The sequence below is a fragment of the Mus caroli genome, unplaced genomic scaffold (assembly GCF_978045245.1).
Source record: "Mus caroli unplaced genomic scaffold, Mus_caroli_1 scaffold_15, whole genome shotgun sequence".
Classification (NCBI taxonomy): Eukaryota; Metazoa; Chordata; class Mammalia; order Rodentia; family Muridae; genus Mus; species Mus caroli.
In genome coordinates, this window is record NW_028227270.1 from 93,114,051 (window position 1) to 93,134,178 (window position 20,128).

Below are 20,128 nucleotides of genomic sequence, written 5' to 3' on the forward strand. Positions count from 1 at the left end.
TGGTTTATAACTCTTTGAATAGCCTTGAATTTTCAATTGCCAATATCTTGGAAATAGTAAATAATCTTTTTACTGAGTTGGTAAATTAGACTTACAAGTATCTTTTGAAAATATTTGTCTATACTTAAAAGAGAAATTGGTTTCTTGTTTTGTTGTTTGGTATTGCTATGTCCAGTTTTGGTATCAAGGTTATATATCTTCAAACATGGAGTAGTAATTTTGGTAGTGTTTTCTACATATATATTTATCACATAATTTAGAGAATTACCACTAACTTTGTTTTAAAGGCTTGACACAATTTACCAGTGTATCTGTTTTATTGTTGAGAGAAGTCTTTCTTATTACAATATTGCTGAATCTTTAAGAGTACATGAAAGTATTTGAAGACATGGAAGGAGAAAAGAGAATGAGGAAATAATGTAATCATATTTTAATTAAATATATAATTAAAAAACAAATCTTAAAAAATAATATACATGCTGGATTTTTTAAAATAAATTCTTAACTTGCCTTATCCTCTCCTCTTTTTTTTTCATAATTTATCCATTCACTAACTCACTTGATCTCAAGTTCCTATATCTCTGTCTTCAATCTACCTCATTCTCATTATAAAGTTAAGGCCCACTCATATATACATATATGTATACTAGTATGTATATATTTTGAAAACCATGAAATAAGAAAAATTAATTTTTTAAAAAATGTGATTGGTTATTTCTAATTTCCTCATAGAAAATATTTTCAATAAGATAATTTGAACCTAAATTAACTGCACAGTAGTAAGATTGATGATTATGATAAGGTTTTGTCATTTCAGAGATCTATTGATCATTAACATTTCATATTTCTCTTGTCGTAATGCTTTGTCAGAGACTTCAAGCATTATACTAAATAAAATTTGAGAAAATGTACACCATGATTTTCTTCAAGATTTTGAGAAAGTATAATTTGCTCTCATTTACCTGGTATATATTTCTCAGATACAGCCTCTTTTATGTTGAGGTATGTTCTTTTTATATTTATTTTTCTCTAATTTTCCATTTATTTTATTTGTATTTTAGGAAGTAATGTTGAAAGTTACCTTTTAGATACCTTCAGTATCTACTGAGTGGTCATGTGATTTGTTTCTTTGAATCTGTTTGCTTGCTGGAATATATAAATATATATATATATATATATATATATACATATATACATATATACATATATACATATATATATATATACACATACATATATATAATCATTGCATACCTGAAATTACAATACATTAATTATGTCTGATGCTATTTGTATTGTGTTTTCTGATAAGAAATAATTATGGTGATTTAAGTGGGAAATTCCCCTTATAGACCCATGTGCTTGACCACTTGGTCCCTAGTTAATGGCAGTGTTTGAGAAGGTTATGGAGCCTGTAGGAGTGTGAATCCTTGATGGAAGCAGGTTTTGAGGGTTTATAGGCTGGATTCTCTTTTTCTCCCTCTGTTTGTTCTCTGTGTGAGGATGAAAATGTGATCAGGCAGTTCTATGGCTCTACTTTCATACCCTCCTTTCCTGTCATGATGGAATCTATCTGTCTCTTTTTGAAAGACAAAACATACCCTCCTTTTTTTAAAGTGTGTTCTTTTCATGGTATTTTATCAGAGAAATCGGAAATAAACTAATTAAAGAGTAGTTATTGTATTAAGGATATTTTAAGCTACTCTTTATCAGCTCTTCTACAATGTCTATAGCTCTCCACAGCTTGTCAAGAAACTATAGAGTTTAAAACTGCTAAATGTCATTAAATGGTAGAGGGCTTTGAGCATTTACCCTTCAAAGACCACTTACATTTTAAAATTTTTACTTTGAATGAACATATTTTACAAAATTAAAGGGTGTTTCACTGGTAAATCTCTACCCCTTTAAATACCATGCTTTGTGTTAGACATATGCACAAATTTATGGAGGAATCTACTCTGGAAGCAGAGTAGCATTTTGCAGTATTAACAGAAAATGTCTCATATATAAACTTTGATTGAATTTAAATATATTTTCCTGCTGTTTAGAGAAAGAAGGTTAGAATATGTTAGAGTTGGTTGGCAGTTTGCTTGTATCGATGAGGTACAGATGAGAACGTTGGCTGCACTGGCTCCCATTGTCTAGGAATCCTTGCAAAATTCATGCATGACATGTGTCATAAAACCAACTGACAAGCACACTATCTTTAAAAATCTGAGCTAGAGAGGATCCAAAGCACAAAAAGAAAAGGAAGAAAACTTGGAAAAGGAAGTAGAAGAAACATTATAGGAACTGATCACGCTAGCTTTTCTAACCTTGAGATAAAGTTGCAACTAAGAGCACTGTTTAGACCAAGAGTGTATAGACCACTTGTTTTATGTCTAAGAAGGTTAAAAAACACAGACAAGAATTCCGAGGATTGAGATTAAAGACAGTGGTGGTGAAACCAAGATACATTTCATTTTGATATCCTCTTGCCTCAGATGTTTTGAAAAATTTAATTCTGCTGTCTGTGGATATACCACAAGTATCAGAGAGTGGCCATCTTTCAAAATGTGGCTCAACAGCACCATACTTATAGAATATTGATGGGCTGATTCATAGCAATATCATTAATTGCTTCTAACAATGTCACTCATATAATATTTTGTGATTCTAAACTTATGTTGAAAAGGACATCATTTGCCAGGGTAGCTTCTGATATCTGTGCATTTTTGATAAGAACTCATCAATATTCTAGTGGACTTTTTATTAAACCAACAAAAGATATCTTAAGACACTTTGTTCAGATTTTTCATTTTATTTTTTTACTTTGAAAGAACAGAGCCATTATCCTCATGTACTTTACACAAGTGCATTGTCGAGAGCCATCGCTCAGAACAGAAGGATATTATGTGGTTTTAGCAGTTTCTTTGGATCAGTCGGCACTTCAGAAGCTTCAGATACATTTCCACAGAGCTTGAATCTTTTTTCAGGCAGTGAAACAGGTTATGAAAAGCAAAGTATCTTGTGTCTCTATTGGGTGACTGCAAGAGTTCCAATTCAGACCAGGCAGTATAGTTCCTGTTTTCGTTGATTTCAAAATTACCCTAATCATCAAAATAATAGTTAAGTATTAATTATAGATGTGGGCTTGAGATCCTATTTCTTCTATATATTAAATTCAATTTTGTGAGAAGTTAGTATTGTCAACCTTTAGCCAAACCCAGGGATTTTCGTTTACCTGAAACAGAGTACTTAAAATATGTTAGCCATTTAAAACTAAAAATGGGGCAGTTTAATATATTTTGTGGTGTGAAATTGATGCCCACTGAAGTTTGTTTTTCTGGGATATTGTATAATTTGTTTTCAATCAACCATTGCTCCAAAGATGGAGGAGCAGGTTCAAAGGACTTAAAGAAATAAACACAGTTTCATGTCTTGAAAGGAGAATCTTGGAAAATTCATGAGGCTCCTTCCAGCTTTACAAGTCTCGCAGACCTCTCATGCTTCCTGCAAATTGTGCAGTGAGCTCTAAGGGTTTAGATTTCATGATTGTCACCTCTGTTGGGTGTTGGGGTTGAATTTTTCTTTAATACTGCTGCTTTTGACTCATCCCTTCTCTTGCAAGTAACTGTCAGCCATGTTTGTGTTAGAACTCCATTAAAAACTCATTGTTTCACCAAACTGGACTTCAGTGCAGTTGCTATATTGGTCTGTCATGTGTTTTCTTTCTGGAGTGAAGAGACTTGTTTGTCATGTGTTTCCATAGAAAAAGTCTCACAACGCACAGGAGCAGACAGGTGGGCAATTAGTAATTTGATACCAAGGAAATAGAAGGGCTAGCATAAATTCTGTTAATTACTGAACTTTACAGATCTTCATGATTGTCCCTGATCTGTCTTTATGTTAGATTCAGATACCCCACTAATATTCGTTTCTACAAAAATAAGTGACTCATATAGTGTATTTGGACAAACACTTATACCCAATGAAGATTGGAATTAGTGTATTAAGATGTAGATAATCCAACCTTGAGTGTAATAAAATCTAATGGGATAGTTACACATTTGTTTTTCTTTCCAGAAAAGTGCTTTTCAAATCAGTGTGGGGAGCAGCTGTTTACTATGGAGATTTCCTGGGAAGTAAGGTACCTTTGAGAAGGTTGGGTGTTGTTCATATTAGGAGAGAAGATATTGGCTTAGTTGGATATATCCTTCTTCCCACTTTTTGTTGTTGTTGTTGTTGCAAGTGTAAGTGTTTTGAGATTTGTTTGCCATTGCCCAATGTGGTGACTTGAGTATGTGTGGCCCAGGAAGTGGCAGTATTACGTATCAATTTGATATCAATTTATATCAAATTACTAACTGCCTCACTGCCCTGTTGGAATAGGTGTGGCTTTGTTGGGGAAAGTGGGTCACTGCAGGGATGAGGGTCTTCCCAGTGTGGAATGAGACTCTCCTCCTGACTACCTACAGGGGAAGTCTTTCCAGGTTACCATTAGATCAAGATGTAGAATGCTTGTCCCCTCCAGCAGCATATCTGCCCTCATGTGGCTATGCTTCCTGACATCAAGATGATGAACTGAATTTTTGAAACTGTAAGTCAGGCCCAGTTAAATATTTTCCTTTAGAAAAGTTGCCTTGGTCAAAGTTTTTTGTCACAGCAATGAAACCTAAACTAAGACACCCGGGTTACCGTATTTATGTGTGAAAAGCACAGAGAAAGTCAGGAAGCTGTTTACCTTGAAGGCAATCCTCTCTATGGTCTCCAGGAGATTTCTGTTTAAGGTCTTAACCTCCAAGGCTTTGGTGAGGATAGGAGGAGTGGATCCCAGTCTTTCACCCATTTCAGCCCACAGATGGTACAGAGGGTTGACCCAGGCTTGCAGTAGACTGTGTGCCAACCCCAGCAGTACTTCCAGCTAAGCAACCACAATTGAACAATTACGTTAGAGTAAAGGAAGTGCAATAGTATTAAATACAGGCAGATTTCACGCATGTAGTTGAAATAGGCTCCCACTTGGTCATTCATATACATGTTGAGAACATTATTTTGGTGTCACAGATTTGATGGCCACTGACCTCATGTTATAGAATTTTTGCACAATTAAACTCAGAAATATTAGAAGGATATTTTATGAATTTTCTAGTGAAAATTCTAGTGAACTCCGAACAATTGTCATTTCTTCCTCAACTTCCATTTTTACTTTATATTATTATTATTAACTATTATTATTTATTGCTATTATTTTTATAACTAAGAATGTAGACATACAAAATTCTGATAACATTAAGGAAAACAAGAAAGTTGATTATATCTGTGGGGGCATTTTGGATATGTGATAATCCTTATTGTTAATCACTTCATGGAAGAAAACTCAAGTGAGCGTTAATAACCATTATTAGTTAGAATCAGCATCACATATAACCTCCTCAACACAATAGGGGTAACTTTTATCTTGTGGGACATAATATTGCATTTTACAGGACTCCTTTCTTCAAATGACTTCTAGGCTTCCAATAATGACATAGGTAAATGTCTAAGAGAGATCTTAGTGGAATGGGCACTTATATCAAGAAACAGAAGAAGATCCAGAGGAGACATCAATGTCAAGAACAGACAGTGTTCAGTAGTGTTAAATTCTGCCAACACAGGATCCAATGTAACATATGATGAACACAACTCTATTAGTGCTTCATTTGTATATACATCAGCACATATTTGTGGGTTCAGATTTGGCTCACATAGGACATACTGACAGAATAGTAAGTATGATTTCATGGGCAAGGGATTGGTAAAATGGCTTTTCTGAATGTATAGTTACATAAAAATGATTTTATGCTTATTTTTCAATGATTGTTTTTGATTTCATAGTCCTTATCTATTTTTCTGCCAGTATGATAGCCACCTACTATTATGCTATAGTATAATAAATATAGTATAGTATAGTATAGTATATAGTATAATAAAAAATTATTAGTATAATAAAAATAATATAAGTGCATGACAAAGCCACTGAGGTGATGTTGCTGTTTTGATAACAAGTTCAGGGTGAGAACTCACTTGGATCTTTTGGGCTTGCTCTTTGTTTTCTGGACTAGAGAGGGAAGAAGTGTGGCATCTGGTGGTCCTCTTCTCAAATCCTCGGCCTTGGGCATAAAATACTTTCTGAAATGATGAAGTACTCAATTAGTTGTCATTTCTAAACCAAGTAACTTTAATAATGACCTGGGCATTAATGTATTTGATTGATATGAAATTATAAAGTTAAACAGCATTAAAAAAGAAGATAAGGAATTAGACAAGTAACATTTTAATTTACTCCTTTACATTTTAATCGTTGTCTCATTTTTGACTGCTCCAGTTTCTTAATCTGTCAGCCTCTTTTCCTCCTTGCTACTCTCACCTTTGCTAAAAATTTCGATTTGGCAAGCAGACACTAAAAACTACAGAAGTACAAAAATAAGTGTTGTAGTATGGTAATATTTGACTAGTATTTGTGCCCTTGCCAAAGTTCTTGTATATTTTTATTTTTATTTAAAAAAATTTCTTTTTGATCCAAATTGATGCTTCCTTAGCCAGGCATCCTCTGAGTGGAGCTTCTTTATCAAACCGTCTGCATCTACACAGCTGTCCTGTACCAAAGATGGCCATAAATTCACAGTATTCTTGTGTCATGGCAAAGTGAATTCTAAAATACCGAGTACATTACAATAGGAAATATTAAACAATGAGTCAGCTAAAAATAGACAAAATATTACTTGTGTAAACATTAACCAATATGTCCTTATTTAATTACTACAATGACTTCAGTGTACTTACTTAACAAATTGTCATCAAAACTCCTGCTGAGAAAAATTTGTGATAGATTAAAAGGGCTGCTTGGAGAATTATGAAGCTCTAGAAAAACTAGTGAATATAATATATAATAGAAATATATATTTATAGTAAACTTTGAGCGACATTCTTAAATGCTAATTGATATACTAAAGTCCCTATCTATGGTTGCCACTTAAACTATTCTAAAATATATATGATAGAAATATATGTTTATAGTAAACTTTGAGCCACATTCTTAAATGCTAATTGATGTACTAAAGTACCTATCTATGGTTGCCTCTTATACAATTCTAAAATAGAGGGCATATTGCCTTAAATGATTTTCACCATGAGTAGAGGATCTGTTTTCAGCTCTAAACTAGATCTACCACTCTAAGCTCATGTCTTGGAATTAGTTCAGTGGTAGTTCTTAGCATTTGGGGATTTCTATAGTTACTTGCTTATTTTTCTTCCTTCCTCATTTTTTTCTTAGTCTCTTTAATTCTATTCAATCCCCCTGTGAAACAGTTCTTCTTTATTGGATTTTTATAGTGTCCTAATGAGGGATACCAAAGGACTTATGTCTCCTCTAGAAAGGAATAGAAAACCAAAGCATTTCCTCAGCCTTATACTCTTATGTTACAAGAGTCAATTAAAGTAAAAGTTAAATTATCGAGAAAAAGGCCATTAGAGTCTTAGCATATATTTGGAATTTCATCAAAGTTTTCTGTTCTTCCATTTCATATTTTCATAGCTTCAGGTTCTCCGTATAAAAGTACACTATGTTGAAATTGACTCCTGATGCTTTTCCCCTGTCAGCTTGGTTGGCATGATAAACGACTGTAAGAACTCTAGAGACGAGTAAGGGTACTTACAAAGTGAGTGGACAGTTCTGAAATTCGGTGATTCATGCTCTGGGATAACTTGATTGCCTGATTCCACGTGTTCCCAAAGGTTGTGTAGTTGTAGACATTCAACCTTTTAGTACTCATAGCAGAAGCTGTGTTCTCCCACAGAAGCAGGTTGGACACTAGCAGCAAGAGTACTGTCCCTGTTAAAGAAGAGTAGCCATGCTAAAGCATTTTCCTATGAGGCTCTCAACAGTCACCCTGTCTAGGAAAGCATAAGATGTCCTCTGTACCTTTTACAAATTAATACTTTTTTGGTCTGTGTGGAGGGATAACTTTTTCTGTGTTTTAGATTTAGCTAAATAATTATACCTGCACAGGTTTATAGTTTTCAAGGAAAATAGAACACTTCCTGCATCTTTCTATTACTCTTAAGAATGATTTTATATTTTTCCAAACATTACTTTCTACCTTAACTTAAATCTGATCCAGGATGAGCTAGTCTTTCTCTCCAGGTAGGCTAATGTCTTGATGGTTTCTGGTGATGCTCAGTATATCAGTATCTATCAGTTTATAGAAGTGACTGTCCCTGGAAAGAATATTACCAATAGACTCTTTATGCTCTCATTTAAAAAAATCTTCATTTCTGCAATTTTGAATTTTTAATTATACCTTGATTTGTAACTGTTCTTTGCCAGGGGGTTGTGCAGAAACATTCCTGGTTTCCACTCACTATGTACTAGAAACACTTTGGTTTTCTTACTCACACAACTAAGAGGACCCAAAACATCTCAAGACATTGATATGTGTTTTCTAAGGAGAAAGAAAACTCCTCTTTAAAAACTACTGGACTCGGAGTTTACTGTGCAGCAGCATTTTAGAGTAATTAAGAAAAACTTTCTCAGAACTATGTTCCCTTACTTCAGGTAATCCGTGAAAAACAAAAAAGGGTAACTCTTCCCAGATAGGGTACCAATGACATTAGAAGCACGGGCCATTCATACTGAGCTTGGTAAAACAATGCATTTCTTAATATTATCTAGGAGGACATGAGTAATAGCAATACTTACAGGAGGACCATTGCGGAGTCAAAGACAGATGCATCTCTGAGAGGTCTCACTGCAGCTTGGATACCCAAGGAGGATAGCTTCTTCAGTTGAGGCTTGCCTTCAGTTAACTTTCCACCTCCTATATACTCTATCATACCACCTTCGGGCCATACACTACTAGGGAACTGGGGGAAGGGTATCTAGAATTCCAGAATCCCAAATGAGAGTCCTGTGACTGTACACCCTCAGGGTATTGTAACTGTAACGGTGTCATCAATGTTTCCACAGACCTAGTTATATGTGGATTCCTTTGCCTATTTCATGACAATGGTTGAAGTAGAAATTATATTAAAGATTAAACACAGGAAGAATTTTTATATATATATATATATATATATATATATATATATATATATATATTAGATTTTTCTATAGTTACAGCAATTCTGTAATATTCCCAGACTTTAGTGGTATGATATATGTATTTTATCAGTTTCCTACCATTTGAATATCAGACAAGAACCATATTTTCAATAATTTAATCTTTAAGAGTATTTGCCAATATCTATGCAACAGTGCTTACCTCTCTATACTAGGGTGCAAGGAGAATATTTAGTTGCAAAATTCATTAATAACATAATTTAATGAGTGCATTATATCTGTTTAGTGAAACAACTGTAATAGCCTTCCTATTTGAACCTAGTGCATCCCTTGTTGGATTTTTCAGCCATTGTAGTGGCTGGAGAAAACATCAATTCCTCCTATACACCTAGATTTAACTACATCCAGAAAGTAGTTGACTCTTTACATTACAGCTACATTACTGTTGAGTCAAAGGTCATATTTTGTATGAGTTATGTCAGTAAGTGGTAGATTAGGCCCTTTAAGATACTTGACCCAAGTATCAGGCTGAGTAGCTATCTGGCATCATGAAATTCAGACATTATAGCAGGACCTCCAGCTCAGTCTCAGGTTTTTTTTTTCCCACTCCATAGTCATGTATGTTTAACATTAACCTCTAACCTTTTATTTCTGTCATAATCTAGCATAAGTTACAGCAGCCTGTATGGAGTGATGGAGGAAGCCAACCACTCCCTGCTGGGATTTTTCAGTAAGTTTATGCCTTGTGGGAGTACGTCTCTCTACCATGTCTGCTATCATTTCTGATCCTCTAACTGAATTTCCATATCTATGCAATACTGGATGTTAGTATACAATGCATAACCACTTGCAAACGAAAATTTACTTCTTCTAAGGGTGTCTCATTAGAGAAATGAACTACTCTTAAGAGTAGGCTGCATGCGTTGAAGTAGATAACCAACAGAATATGAGCTCAATGGTATCTTTTGCAGTTTCTTGCATAATCTTTCTTTTCTTTTAAACTACTTTAATAGTCCTCTATTTATTCAAACCAGATTAAAATTTTCATTTTTCAATTTTAGTCATATTATATTTCCAAATTATACTAGAGTGTGCTGGTTTCCCATTGTCTTATACAATAAATAAGTGCTTTCCAAATCCATATATATTTTACTCTGTAGAATAAATAAGTTTTTTTCATTATCACCATATAGTAATGTGTGGAGCATAAAATTATGGTAGATATCAAAGGGTCACTAAAATGATCATTAATTAAGTACTGATTTTTAAAGTATTTATATATTCATATGTATATTAAAAAATCTCAGCTTCTTTCCTGAATAGAAAGGGTGTACTTATGTCGCAAAGAGATTCAAGATATTTGATACCTAGCATCAATTCCTAAACCTATCAGATTCTATCAAACCATAAAAATCTCGTTTTATAAGCAGCCTTATATGTTAATAGACTATTGGAATGAGAAAATAGTTCTCAAGTGATGAATATTAAATATCCAGTAAACACATAAGGAAATGTTCAGTATCACAAATCTACTGAAATATGCAAATTAAAACTATATTAGGCCTGTATGTGGTGGTGTAGGCTTTAATCCCAGCACTTGGGAGGCAGAGGCAGACAGATTTCTGAGTTTGAGGCCATCCTGGTCTAGAGATTAAATTTCAGGACATCCAGGGTTATGTAGAGAAAACCTGTCTCAAAAAACAAAGAACAAAACAGAACAATAACAACAAAAAAAAAACCCCAAACCAAAACAAAAAAGAACAAAAACAAAAACTTATATCAGGTTCTTTCTCTTTGCAGTCAGAATTGCAATCATCAAGAAAATTCAGCAAATGCTGGCAAAAATTTGAGTAAAATGTAACAATTATACACTATTGGTAGGAACATAAACTATTCTAGCTCCTGAGGAAATCATATTGAATCTCATCCAAGAAACTAAATTAGAGATATAAATGACCCTGTTAGGGGATTTGTGGAAAAGACTCCAAATTACAGACATACTTGTGCATCAGTGTTCATGAAATCACCTTTTATAGTAGCAAAGTGATAGAGGCAATCTAGGTGACCATCAAAGAAGAATGTCCTGAAGAAAGATGATTGTGTGAAGCTGTGGAAGTGCACCTCAGTTGCAAAGGAGACCCCACAATAGTAGAGATGACCGGACCATGGAGAAAGACTATGGATATGGAGGTAAGCTGGCCTAAGACAGTGACTATGCATATTGCAAGCAGCAGAGGTAGATAGGAAGAGCTCCCCAAACTCTTCAGAGTTCAAATGATTTTTATCAGTAGCATCAGTTACTAGCCCTTGAACTGTATAATTATCCAATTTGTTCTCTGACTTGATCAATTCTTGCTATGCCACTATAGCTCTTTTTTGAAGAGGAATGTGTCGTCTGTGTTATTCTATTTTTTTTTATTTTATTTTATTTTATTTTATTTTATTTTATTTTATTTTATTTTATAGTTTCTTACAGTTAAAGGATAGCATTGAGATTCATAACAGTGTTGAGAGTGTTGAAATCTATGAAGGCTATAACTGATGGACGGAAAACAATTTATATAAGATAGTTATAAGCAGTAAGAAGAAAGGATGGAAAGTCATGTAGATTTATGTCAAGTTGATAGTGGTTAGAGTTGTAATAGTACCTGATTGTCAACATGACAGAAATCTCTAATAATTTTGGAGACAAACCTCAAAGCATGTCTGTGAGTAGAATTCTAGACAGGGTTACCTGAGGTGGGAAGACTAATGTTAAATGTTAGTGGCATTATTCCAAGGACTAGAACCCAACACCAAATTAAAAGGAGAAGGCAAATGAAACTAAAATATTTGCCATGATTTCCTTTCTAGGTGTTAATGCAATGTGACCAACTACTGCACATTACCTGTGAGGGTGAAAATCTCCACACATACTCCCAAAGAAACATGTTCCTTTACCCATTTTGAGTGATAGATAGAGTCTGTGTCAGCTAAGAGATCTTCACCCTGGCAAATATCCTGTCAATTTGATAAATTGTTGGCTTCTGTTCTCTGAGAAGGAGGGAGGGAGAAAGCAAGAGAGAGAGAGAGAGAGAGAGAGAGATTGTTCATTCCAGTAAACTTTTCTTTCTACTCATGGAGTGGTTCAGTTGGGTAGTTTCATTGTGCCCTTGCTTACAACAATTAAGGCGGATTCAGTGAAGCTTCAGAACATTTAATCTTGTTGGACTTTGAACTATGTTTAGTTATATTGTTTATTGGTGGTGATTTTGCCATAGCCTTTTCCTTTTCAGTCCTAACTGTGAGACTGAGGTCATGTTTGAGTCTGACCCTTAGGATCATATCTGCTATTTTTCCCCGTTAGTTTCTCAAAGTGACTTTTCCATTCCCATGCTACAATTACAGAGACACTCCTGAGTTTCTTTCAGCACTGTAAAGTCTTCTTTCTTGGGTTGTGAGTGTCTACTTTGTTGTGTTCGCATTTAAGATTGCTATGTAAGGCTGGGAATGCAGCTCAGTTTGCAGCGCTGAGAGCCATGATAGCCTTCTATAATCAAATGTCAATCCATTTAGATGACGGGTTTTACCCCGGATATTGGACTCTATGACAAATCAACAGGAAACTGAAATCCCAAGGGCAAAAAAGATTCTGCCTAAACATTACATAAGCCTAGCTTACGTAAATGCTCCAGGTTTGACTGGGGGCCTCATGGTGAATCAGACTGAAAAGGAGCAGAAGGCCCACAAAGATTGACGTAACAGCGGAAACTGAGGATAACTTTATCACTTCTCTGATTGTTAGATGTATGCACCAGGTCATCTAATGGCGCATAGCTGCCTCTTAGTAAATTTGATGGTTCCACGGGCAGATCACAGATTCATGGAACTCAAAGGGAAAGGAAGATTTTATGACTTCAGAGTCCCAGATGCTACCACCACTTGACCCATCAAACAGCAGATTTGCTGGTCTCTTGTGAGGTTGAATCACCTCCTTATACTGAACCATCTGCTCCTAGCAGCGAGCTCCAATGGCATCAGGATCCAAGACTTGAGCAATGGTTACAGGCCTAAGGGTCTGTTTCCTACCCCAGGCTCCAAGGCACCAGACATCAACCTCAGACAGAGATTTCTTCCTGTAGTCATTTCCAGGATCCAGACACAGTGACCACCCAACAATCCAGAGACCTGGCTGAGGTCTGGAAGTCAGTAGAGCTAATGCAGGTCTACAGTCCTGCAGATTTGCTCTGGAATAGATGTCTCCTTACCAGAATGGCCAGACTTTCCAAAGTATGATCAGTAACGCTCTTCAGAGTTGTAAAGGCTCTCAGGTACCTAATAGCAGCTACTGAGAGTTCAAAGTCCTTTCATTTAAATCATATTTGGCAATCACTTTTAAGTAATTTTATGAGAATTGACAATAAGCGCCGCCCCCAATATATACTCCTTACTGTCTGTCTGAATTGAATTCCATTTTGTATACAGACCACATTTTCCTTCTTTTGTTTATTTGCTGATAGACAGGTAGGGTGGCTCAGCTTCTTTTGTATTGGAACAGCACAACAATAAAGTTGGATGTATAATTACCTCTGTGGCATGCTTTCCTAGTTTGCCTCTTTGTTGCTGTGATAAACATCACAGCCAAAAGCAACTTGCAGAAGGAAGGGGCTTATGTAATTTTTAAGTTATGGTCTATCAATGAAAGAGAGCAGGTGAGCAGCTCAGTGCAGGAGCTTGAAGCAGAGTCTGTTGGTCACTGCCTTGCTATCCGGGTGCCGTTGATCTATTTTGCTTAGATGGCCCAGGCCAATCTGCTAGGGGCAGTAGCACCCACCCTAGCATAGGCCTTCCTTCATCAATTAACACTCTCGAAAATGCTCCCAAAGACATGCCTACCGACCAGTCAGATGGAGGGAAAATTTCAGTTCATATTTCTTTTTCCCAGGTGTCTCTAATCTATGTCAAATTGACAAAAATAACTTGTGCATATGCTGACCTAGATTCACACACACACACACACACACACACACACACACACACACACACAGAGAGAGAGAGAGAGAGAGAGAGAGAGAGAGAGAGAGAGAGAAAGAGACAGAGACAGAGACAGAGAGACAGACAGAGACAGAGAGACAGAGACAGGCAGACAGAAACAGAGAGAGAGTAATATAGCAGCCCCAGATGTTAGAACGTTCAAGAAATTTCTGCTTCTTCTTCACTATAATTCACAGTGATTTCATGACTTGCTGTATCACTTATGTGACCACCCTCAGTTTGTGATGGTTCTTGTTTCTTGTCTTCCCACCACTTAGTCACCATGGTCCCTCATTTCATTTTCTGAATTGCAGCCATTCTGGAACTGGGTGAGAGGGAATACCAAAGAAATTTTAGTTCTAAATTTCCTGTTTTCTAGAGGAAACATTTTTTCAAATATTTATTTTTATCTTTGAAAAATATTCACATAACTCATGTGGACAATTGATTGGATGATTATTTTTGTGTTTTGTTTTTTAAAGTTATGTAGAGTGTCTAGATATTCACGTCAGACATATTACTAACTATTTTCTCTCATCTTGTACACTTTTATCTTCCCTCTGCACAGTATTTCTCTTTGGATGTAAAGAAGTTTTTAAATTTCATTTAATCCCATTTGTCTGTGGATGGGGAGATGATAGTATGACTTGCTATTATAGTCCATGAGTGAAAAATGTTTTAACCTTGTAGCTCTTGGTTTTAGGTCTTACACTCAGGTCTTTGACGTATTTTGAACCTAGGTTTTTTTTTTTTGTTTGTTTGTTTGTTTTGTTTTTTTAAGGGTGAAAGAGACAGATCTGGATGTTTTGTTCTTGTTCATTTATTTTTTTTTCTTCTGTGTTCGATAAAGATTCTACAGTGCTGCTTGTTGGAAAAGCTCTTTCTCCAATGTGTGCTTTGGAATATATATTGAAACACAGTTTGTGTGTGTACACATGATTTTCTTCCTGGGTTTTCTATATTCTACATGTCTGAATTTGTACTAGTACCACGAGTTTTTGTTACTAAGATTGTGATTTTTTAAATGCAAATTAATTATAATCATGTATCCAATCTTGTTCTTTACGTCAAGATTGCTTTGGCTACTCAGAAGGTTTCAGTTCTTCTGGGGATTATTTTTTTTTTAGGTCTGGAAAGCATGTCATTCGTATTATCCTAGGATTACGTGAAATACTTAGATAATTCTTGACAAAACAAGCATGTTCCCAGTGTCACTTGTGCTAATCTGTGGACACGGAGTTCTTCCCATCTTGTAGTATTTTTAGTCTGTTCTTTAATTTGTTTCTGCATTAACTTATAATTTTCTTAGCTTAAGTCTTTCATACCCTGGTTTGACTTATTCCTAGTTATTTTCATTTACTTTGGAGCTATTGTAAATGTAATATTTTTCTGACTATATTTTAGAAAAAATTATTATTGACATTCAGGAACACTACCAAGAGCTACTAAGTTTGTGTTTGATTTTATGTATTGGTATCTTCAGAATTTTTTTTCTGAGCTTCAGTTTTTAATAGAGATATATTTACACATAAAATCATCTTTTACAAAAATATCACCAAACAAAAATTAAAATACACTTAGAAAACAAACAATAATAGTCACCCTTCCCCCAATCAAAGAGGAGCAGAGATGTGGTTAAGGCACTGTCCTTAGAGCAGGGCTGGGTTTGAGCTGAGGAATCATGAGTGACTGAGGTGTTCAGCCATAGTATTGTTTGGAGGCTTGTACAGTACCATTGACTAGGGTTTGTTGTGCATAAGGCATTTGGTATTTGGGAGGCATTTTGAGGGTTGGGTGTTGGTATAGGTAGGTTCTAAAATGATTTCCATACAGAGACATTGACAAAGGGAGAGGCCTTGGCAGCTTAACAGATCTCTGCATACAAAGTCAAGGCAATAGGACAGGGTAAACTCAGAAACAGGTACAGGATGGTACTGAAGCAGGTGGCCAGTTACTTCTGCCTGCTCTTGAGCAAAGAGCCCAAACACCAGGCAAGGCAGGTCTTCCAAACTCCTTACCCTCATCCAGGGATACTAATGCAATGGGTGCATTTTGGAAGTCCACAAAACCCTTGGCATTCTGTTGGAAGTAACAGAAGGCACCAGCCACTGTAGAAGGATCTGAGAACTATAGCTGCCAGCCAAATGTCTTGGCTGATCATTCCATTTCAGCCTTGCTCTGTCCCCATGTCCATACAGTAGGGTACAACTCAGCCTTCTGTAACATCTTTTCTAGTTCCCAGGGATAGGACTCCAATGTTACCTTCAGCTGGCCCCACCATGGCCATCACAGGTATGCTCCCTACAAACTCACATTCAGTGGCCAAAATGCTCAGCGCCTGTGCCATGACTCTCTGGACATTGTTGGCACGAAAGGGTAGAAGCCCTTACTCTCCTCGGGGTTGGGCTAATATTCAGGAAGGAACTCTACTTCCACGATACTTCAGGGACAAGAAACTGTGAACCAGAGAACTTTGAGTCCTTACTCTCCTCAGGGCTGGTAGTGTCCAGATTGTTGGGGTATCAGCTGAGGACAGGGTGCACAGGCACTCATTTGATGAAGACTCCTGCTTTCAACTTCAGCTAAACTTTCTCATTGAAACAAGTGTCTTCAGAAAAAAACAATGCCTGAGACCAATTGCATCCTGAGGTAACCTGCCTTTGGACCTCTTCAAACACTTGACTTGCTGGCATTGAGAGGGTGGGACATTCAGGGAAATTAGTCTGGCTTGCTGAATCAAAGAAGGGCTCCAATGACAGGCACAGAAAGATTCTCAGCTTGACACACAGCTTGGTTTTCAGAAGAATTAGATCAAAGAAAGTTGAGTAGGGGAAGCAGCCAGAACAGAGCCTTCAACACAAGAGGTCCTCTGGGTCTGAGTATAGATCCAGAGGAAGCCACACAGGAAAAAATAATGTAGGTGGCTCAGGCTAAGAAGCCCATTGTGGCATCCATACATCCATCAGGTAATTGGTTCCTGAAACTGACCCTTAGTGAGACCTGCTACTTGGAGCCATGTGAAAAGCAAGAGGCAAAAGGACAATAAAAGTGAGAAGCACTTGGATTGGGGCCAGCATTATTCACAAGAAGCAGAACTTCTGTCTTGAGGCCACAGAGGTGTAACTCATGGAAATGTTGAGGCCTGGGAGGTGGGATCCAGGGGTCACAGGGTCCAGGAATTTCCTCGCTTATGGTGGAAGAAGTTGGAGTGAGTACTGCCCTACTCCCTGGCCCTTGTCAGAGCAGAACACATTTAGAAAATGTTTATTCTCTTAAATAAGTGGCGCCATATGAACTTTTTAAACAGACTTTTAAAAAAGCTATTCAACTGGGGAGCCTTTGGCTTCTGTCTGCCACATCTGTATCTCTTGTGTTTCCCTTTCTTCTCTTTCTTCTCTATTGCTCTAGCTCAGACCCTAAGCGTTGTACAGAATATGACAGATATAAGTATTTAGCATTTAAAATAATGAAGTTAGATTGTTCCAATAAGAAAAGCTATTGTTTATCTTTTTTATTTATTGTTGAGTATAATAGGGTAAATGGACGTCGTCACCTTACTTAGCTCTCTCTAATGAACTGTCATTATCAGGGAGGCTTTTTGCTTTGTCACCTGCAATAGGTGGGTGGAGAACAATTCACATCCTCTGACCTAGGTCAGAGCAAACAGGATGCATTATTTCCTGTAGCTTCAGAATGCTGCCCGCCTCCATTCTCTCTAGGCTACCCTGTGGCCATTGCCTTTGCATTGGTCAGAGATGTCTGCTGAACAGGCCTCGGGCTGGGTTAAAAGTCTCCATGGCTGAATATTTTCTGTTTTACCACAAGTTCATCCTAAACTTCACAGCACAGACAGGAGTCTCCAACTCTGCTATACACCATGAGTCCCGGCAGCAAATCCACCCCTCATCATAATTCCTTCCAGTGGAGAAAAGAATGTTGTATATTCTATTATCTAAAGCAGGACAATTGCTCACCCATGACATGCTAACATTTGTTACTATAACTGATCTTTCTCTATACTCAGTAACTGATGCTCATTGTCTATCAGTACATTTTGGGGGAATCTTTGTCATAGATTTTTTTTTACTAGGTTTGACATTCACGAAAGCAGCTACATTTTGTACATTTCTGGGAACCCAATTGTACCTCTTCTTTCCTGTGACCTGCTCTACTTGTATTCTCCTAGGAACTCTGCCTTAAGACCAGCACAATTGCTGCATTTTTTCTGTTTATTCTTTTTTAAAAACGACTAATATTTTGGCATCCTAGTAATCTCATTTACGCTCCAGTCCGTTTCTTAGGCTCATCTAAATGTCCCACCATAAATGTGACCCTAGGCTGATGTCCTAGCCAGTGAGTGAATTGCTATTCTAAAGAGAAGCTCTTAAATCCCTCTCTTCTTTTATCAGATTATCATCATTGTGCATTTACAAAAGTAGTGTGTTTTTCAAACACACAGAGAAGGTTAGAAGCTCTCAAGCTTACTTCCTATTTTGTTAAAAGCTCCTGAGTTCTACCTCTCAAAAGAATGAGCTCAACAACAATGAGCCTAAGAGCATGCTGATTGGGTTGTCTCCTATTGTCTAGAAATCTCTGTAATATCCGTGATGTGTTCTTAAAGACAGAGTGGAAATACTTTTATGATGATATAATAGTGAGATGAACCCTTATTCTAGGTTAGAAGCAAGTGACAAACAGCTACCCTAAACGAATCATGATTCTCCAAAGTGAATAAAGAAAATATCTACTTTGCTTAATCTATAATCATTTATGATAAAGGACATTACTTGGGGTTTGAAATTAATCTGGCAAGTCCTTCCTACTACCAGTTTCTACCCATCTGTACTTCTGATTCATTGTGAATCTAACCGAACAAGAAGAAAGTTAAATTTGAAACTCGGGACGGGCTCAGTAGTGATCCAGTATAGTGGATAGTTACAATGCACAGGATTCTACTGTATAAGCTGGCGTAAGTCCTACTTTAAATTTTCTTTAAAAGTGATGGCATAAGAGCAGATTGTAAAGTAGAAAACAGATGACAGAGCAGTGGAGTTGATATGAAATGTACCAATGGTATTTCTCCTGATGAAGCCTCCCTAACTTGAGAGATACCTACTAAAAATCACCAGAGTGCCCATGACAAGCACTTGTCTCTTAGGGAATTCATTTTCAGCACCAGTATACAATAAATTGTTGATATCATGCCACAAATCAGTGATGACAACCCTTCAGAATTTCTCATATAGGACTAATCCTCATACTCAATTGGGATGAAAATTTAGAACATCGAAGGAGTGTTATAGCAACTGCTTATTCTACCTTTCCTACTGTGTCACTTCAGCAACCAGATTAGGAGAAAGTAACAAATGATGTCCTGATGAGATGAACTTGAAAGAACACAGAGCAGCCTTGTTAGGTTTAGTGTGAATAGAATACTGGGAAAGTGTCTAAGATGATACTAAGGAGACAAAATCATATATATATGGAATATATATGATTTAGGAATATAGCTGGAGATGGTAATTAGAGAAACCTAGAAGCATTTAATGTTCACATCCTAACAAGTTGTAAACTTTTAAATGTTTCACAGCACATTGAGCTTTAGCATATTCTTGTATGGTTGGCAAATACATTGCAAGAGATAACCAAGAATGTCTAGCTTTCGTACAAGATCTTCAGGTCTCCATGTTTGGGTGACATTGACTGGAGAGGAACCCACAGATGTCAATGCAGAGAGTGATCCATAAAGAGGTAAGAATGAGAAGCCAGTTCAGACTAAATTCTTCCTGTATGTTTGTATGTATGTATGTATGTATGTATGCATGCATATATGTATGTATTTTCCAATTAAGTATCTGATGGTATCATTTCATGATAGCTTGACCCTATAAATAGTACTGGATTTTAGTAATATGATGAATATTAAAATTTCATTTGCTAGCAAAAGTATGACCATTATTATTAGTATTTACCTCTGAGAGTTCCAGAAAGAAATGTATATAAAGAGTTATTTGATAAAGATAAATTTCAGATAGA

General features: G+C 36.4%; 1 protein-coding gene and 1 pseudogene across 1 annotated transcript; both read right to left on the reverse strand.

Annotated features, from left to right (window-relative positions):
* Positions 1 to 2,900: 2,900 nt before the first annotated feature.
* LOC110308593 (prolactin-4A1) lies at positions 2,901 to 8,753 on the reverse strand. The gene is made up of 5 exons (XM_021181027.2): positions 8,720 to 8,753; positions 7,677 to 7,852; positions 6,046 to 6,150; positions 4,724 to 4,903; positions 2,901 to 3,089 (listed from the first exon to the last, which is right to left on the reverse strand). Exons 1-5 carry the CDS (start codon positions 8,751 to 8,753, stop codon positions 2,901 to 2,903), a joined length of 684 nt encoding a protein of 227 aa, XP_021036686.1.
* Positions 8,754 to 15,956: 7,203 nt separating this feature from the next.
* Positions 15,957 to 20,128, reverse strand: part of LOC110308481 (lysophospholipid acyltransferase LPCAT4-like) — a 39,353-nt pseudogene continuing 35,181 nt past the window's right edge.

Coding starts and splice junctions, on each gene's coding strand:
- LOC110308593 (XM_021181027.2), bottom strand. CDS start 8,753: ATGCATCTGTCTTTGACTCCGCAATGGTCCTCCT. Junction 4,904..6,045: donor AGCAAGCCCAAAAGATCCAA/GTGAGTTCTCAC, acceptor GTGGTTGCTTAG/CTGGAAGTACTGCTGGGGTT. Junction 3,090..4,723: donor TAGAGAGGATTGCCTTCAAG/GTAAACAGCTTC, acceptor TTTGATGATTAG/GGTAATTTTGAAATCAACGA.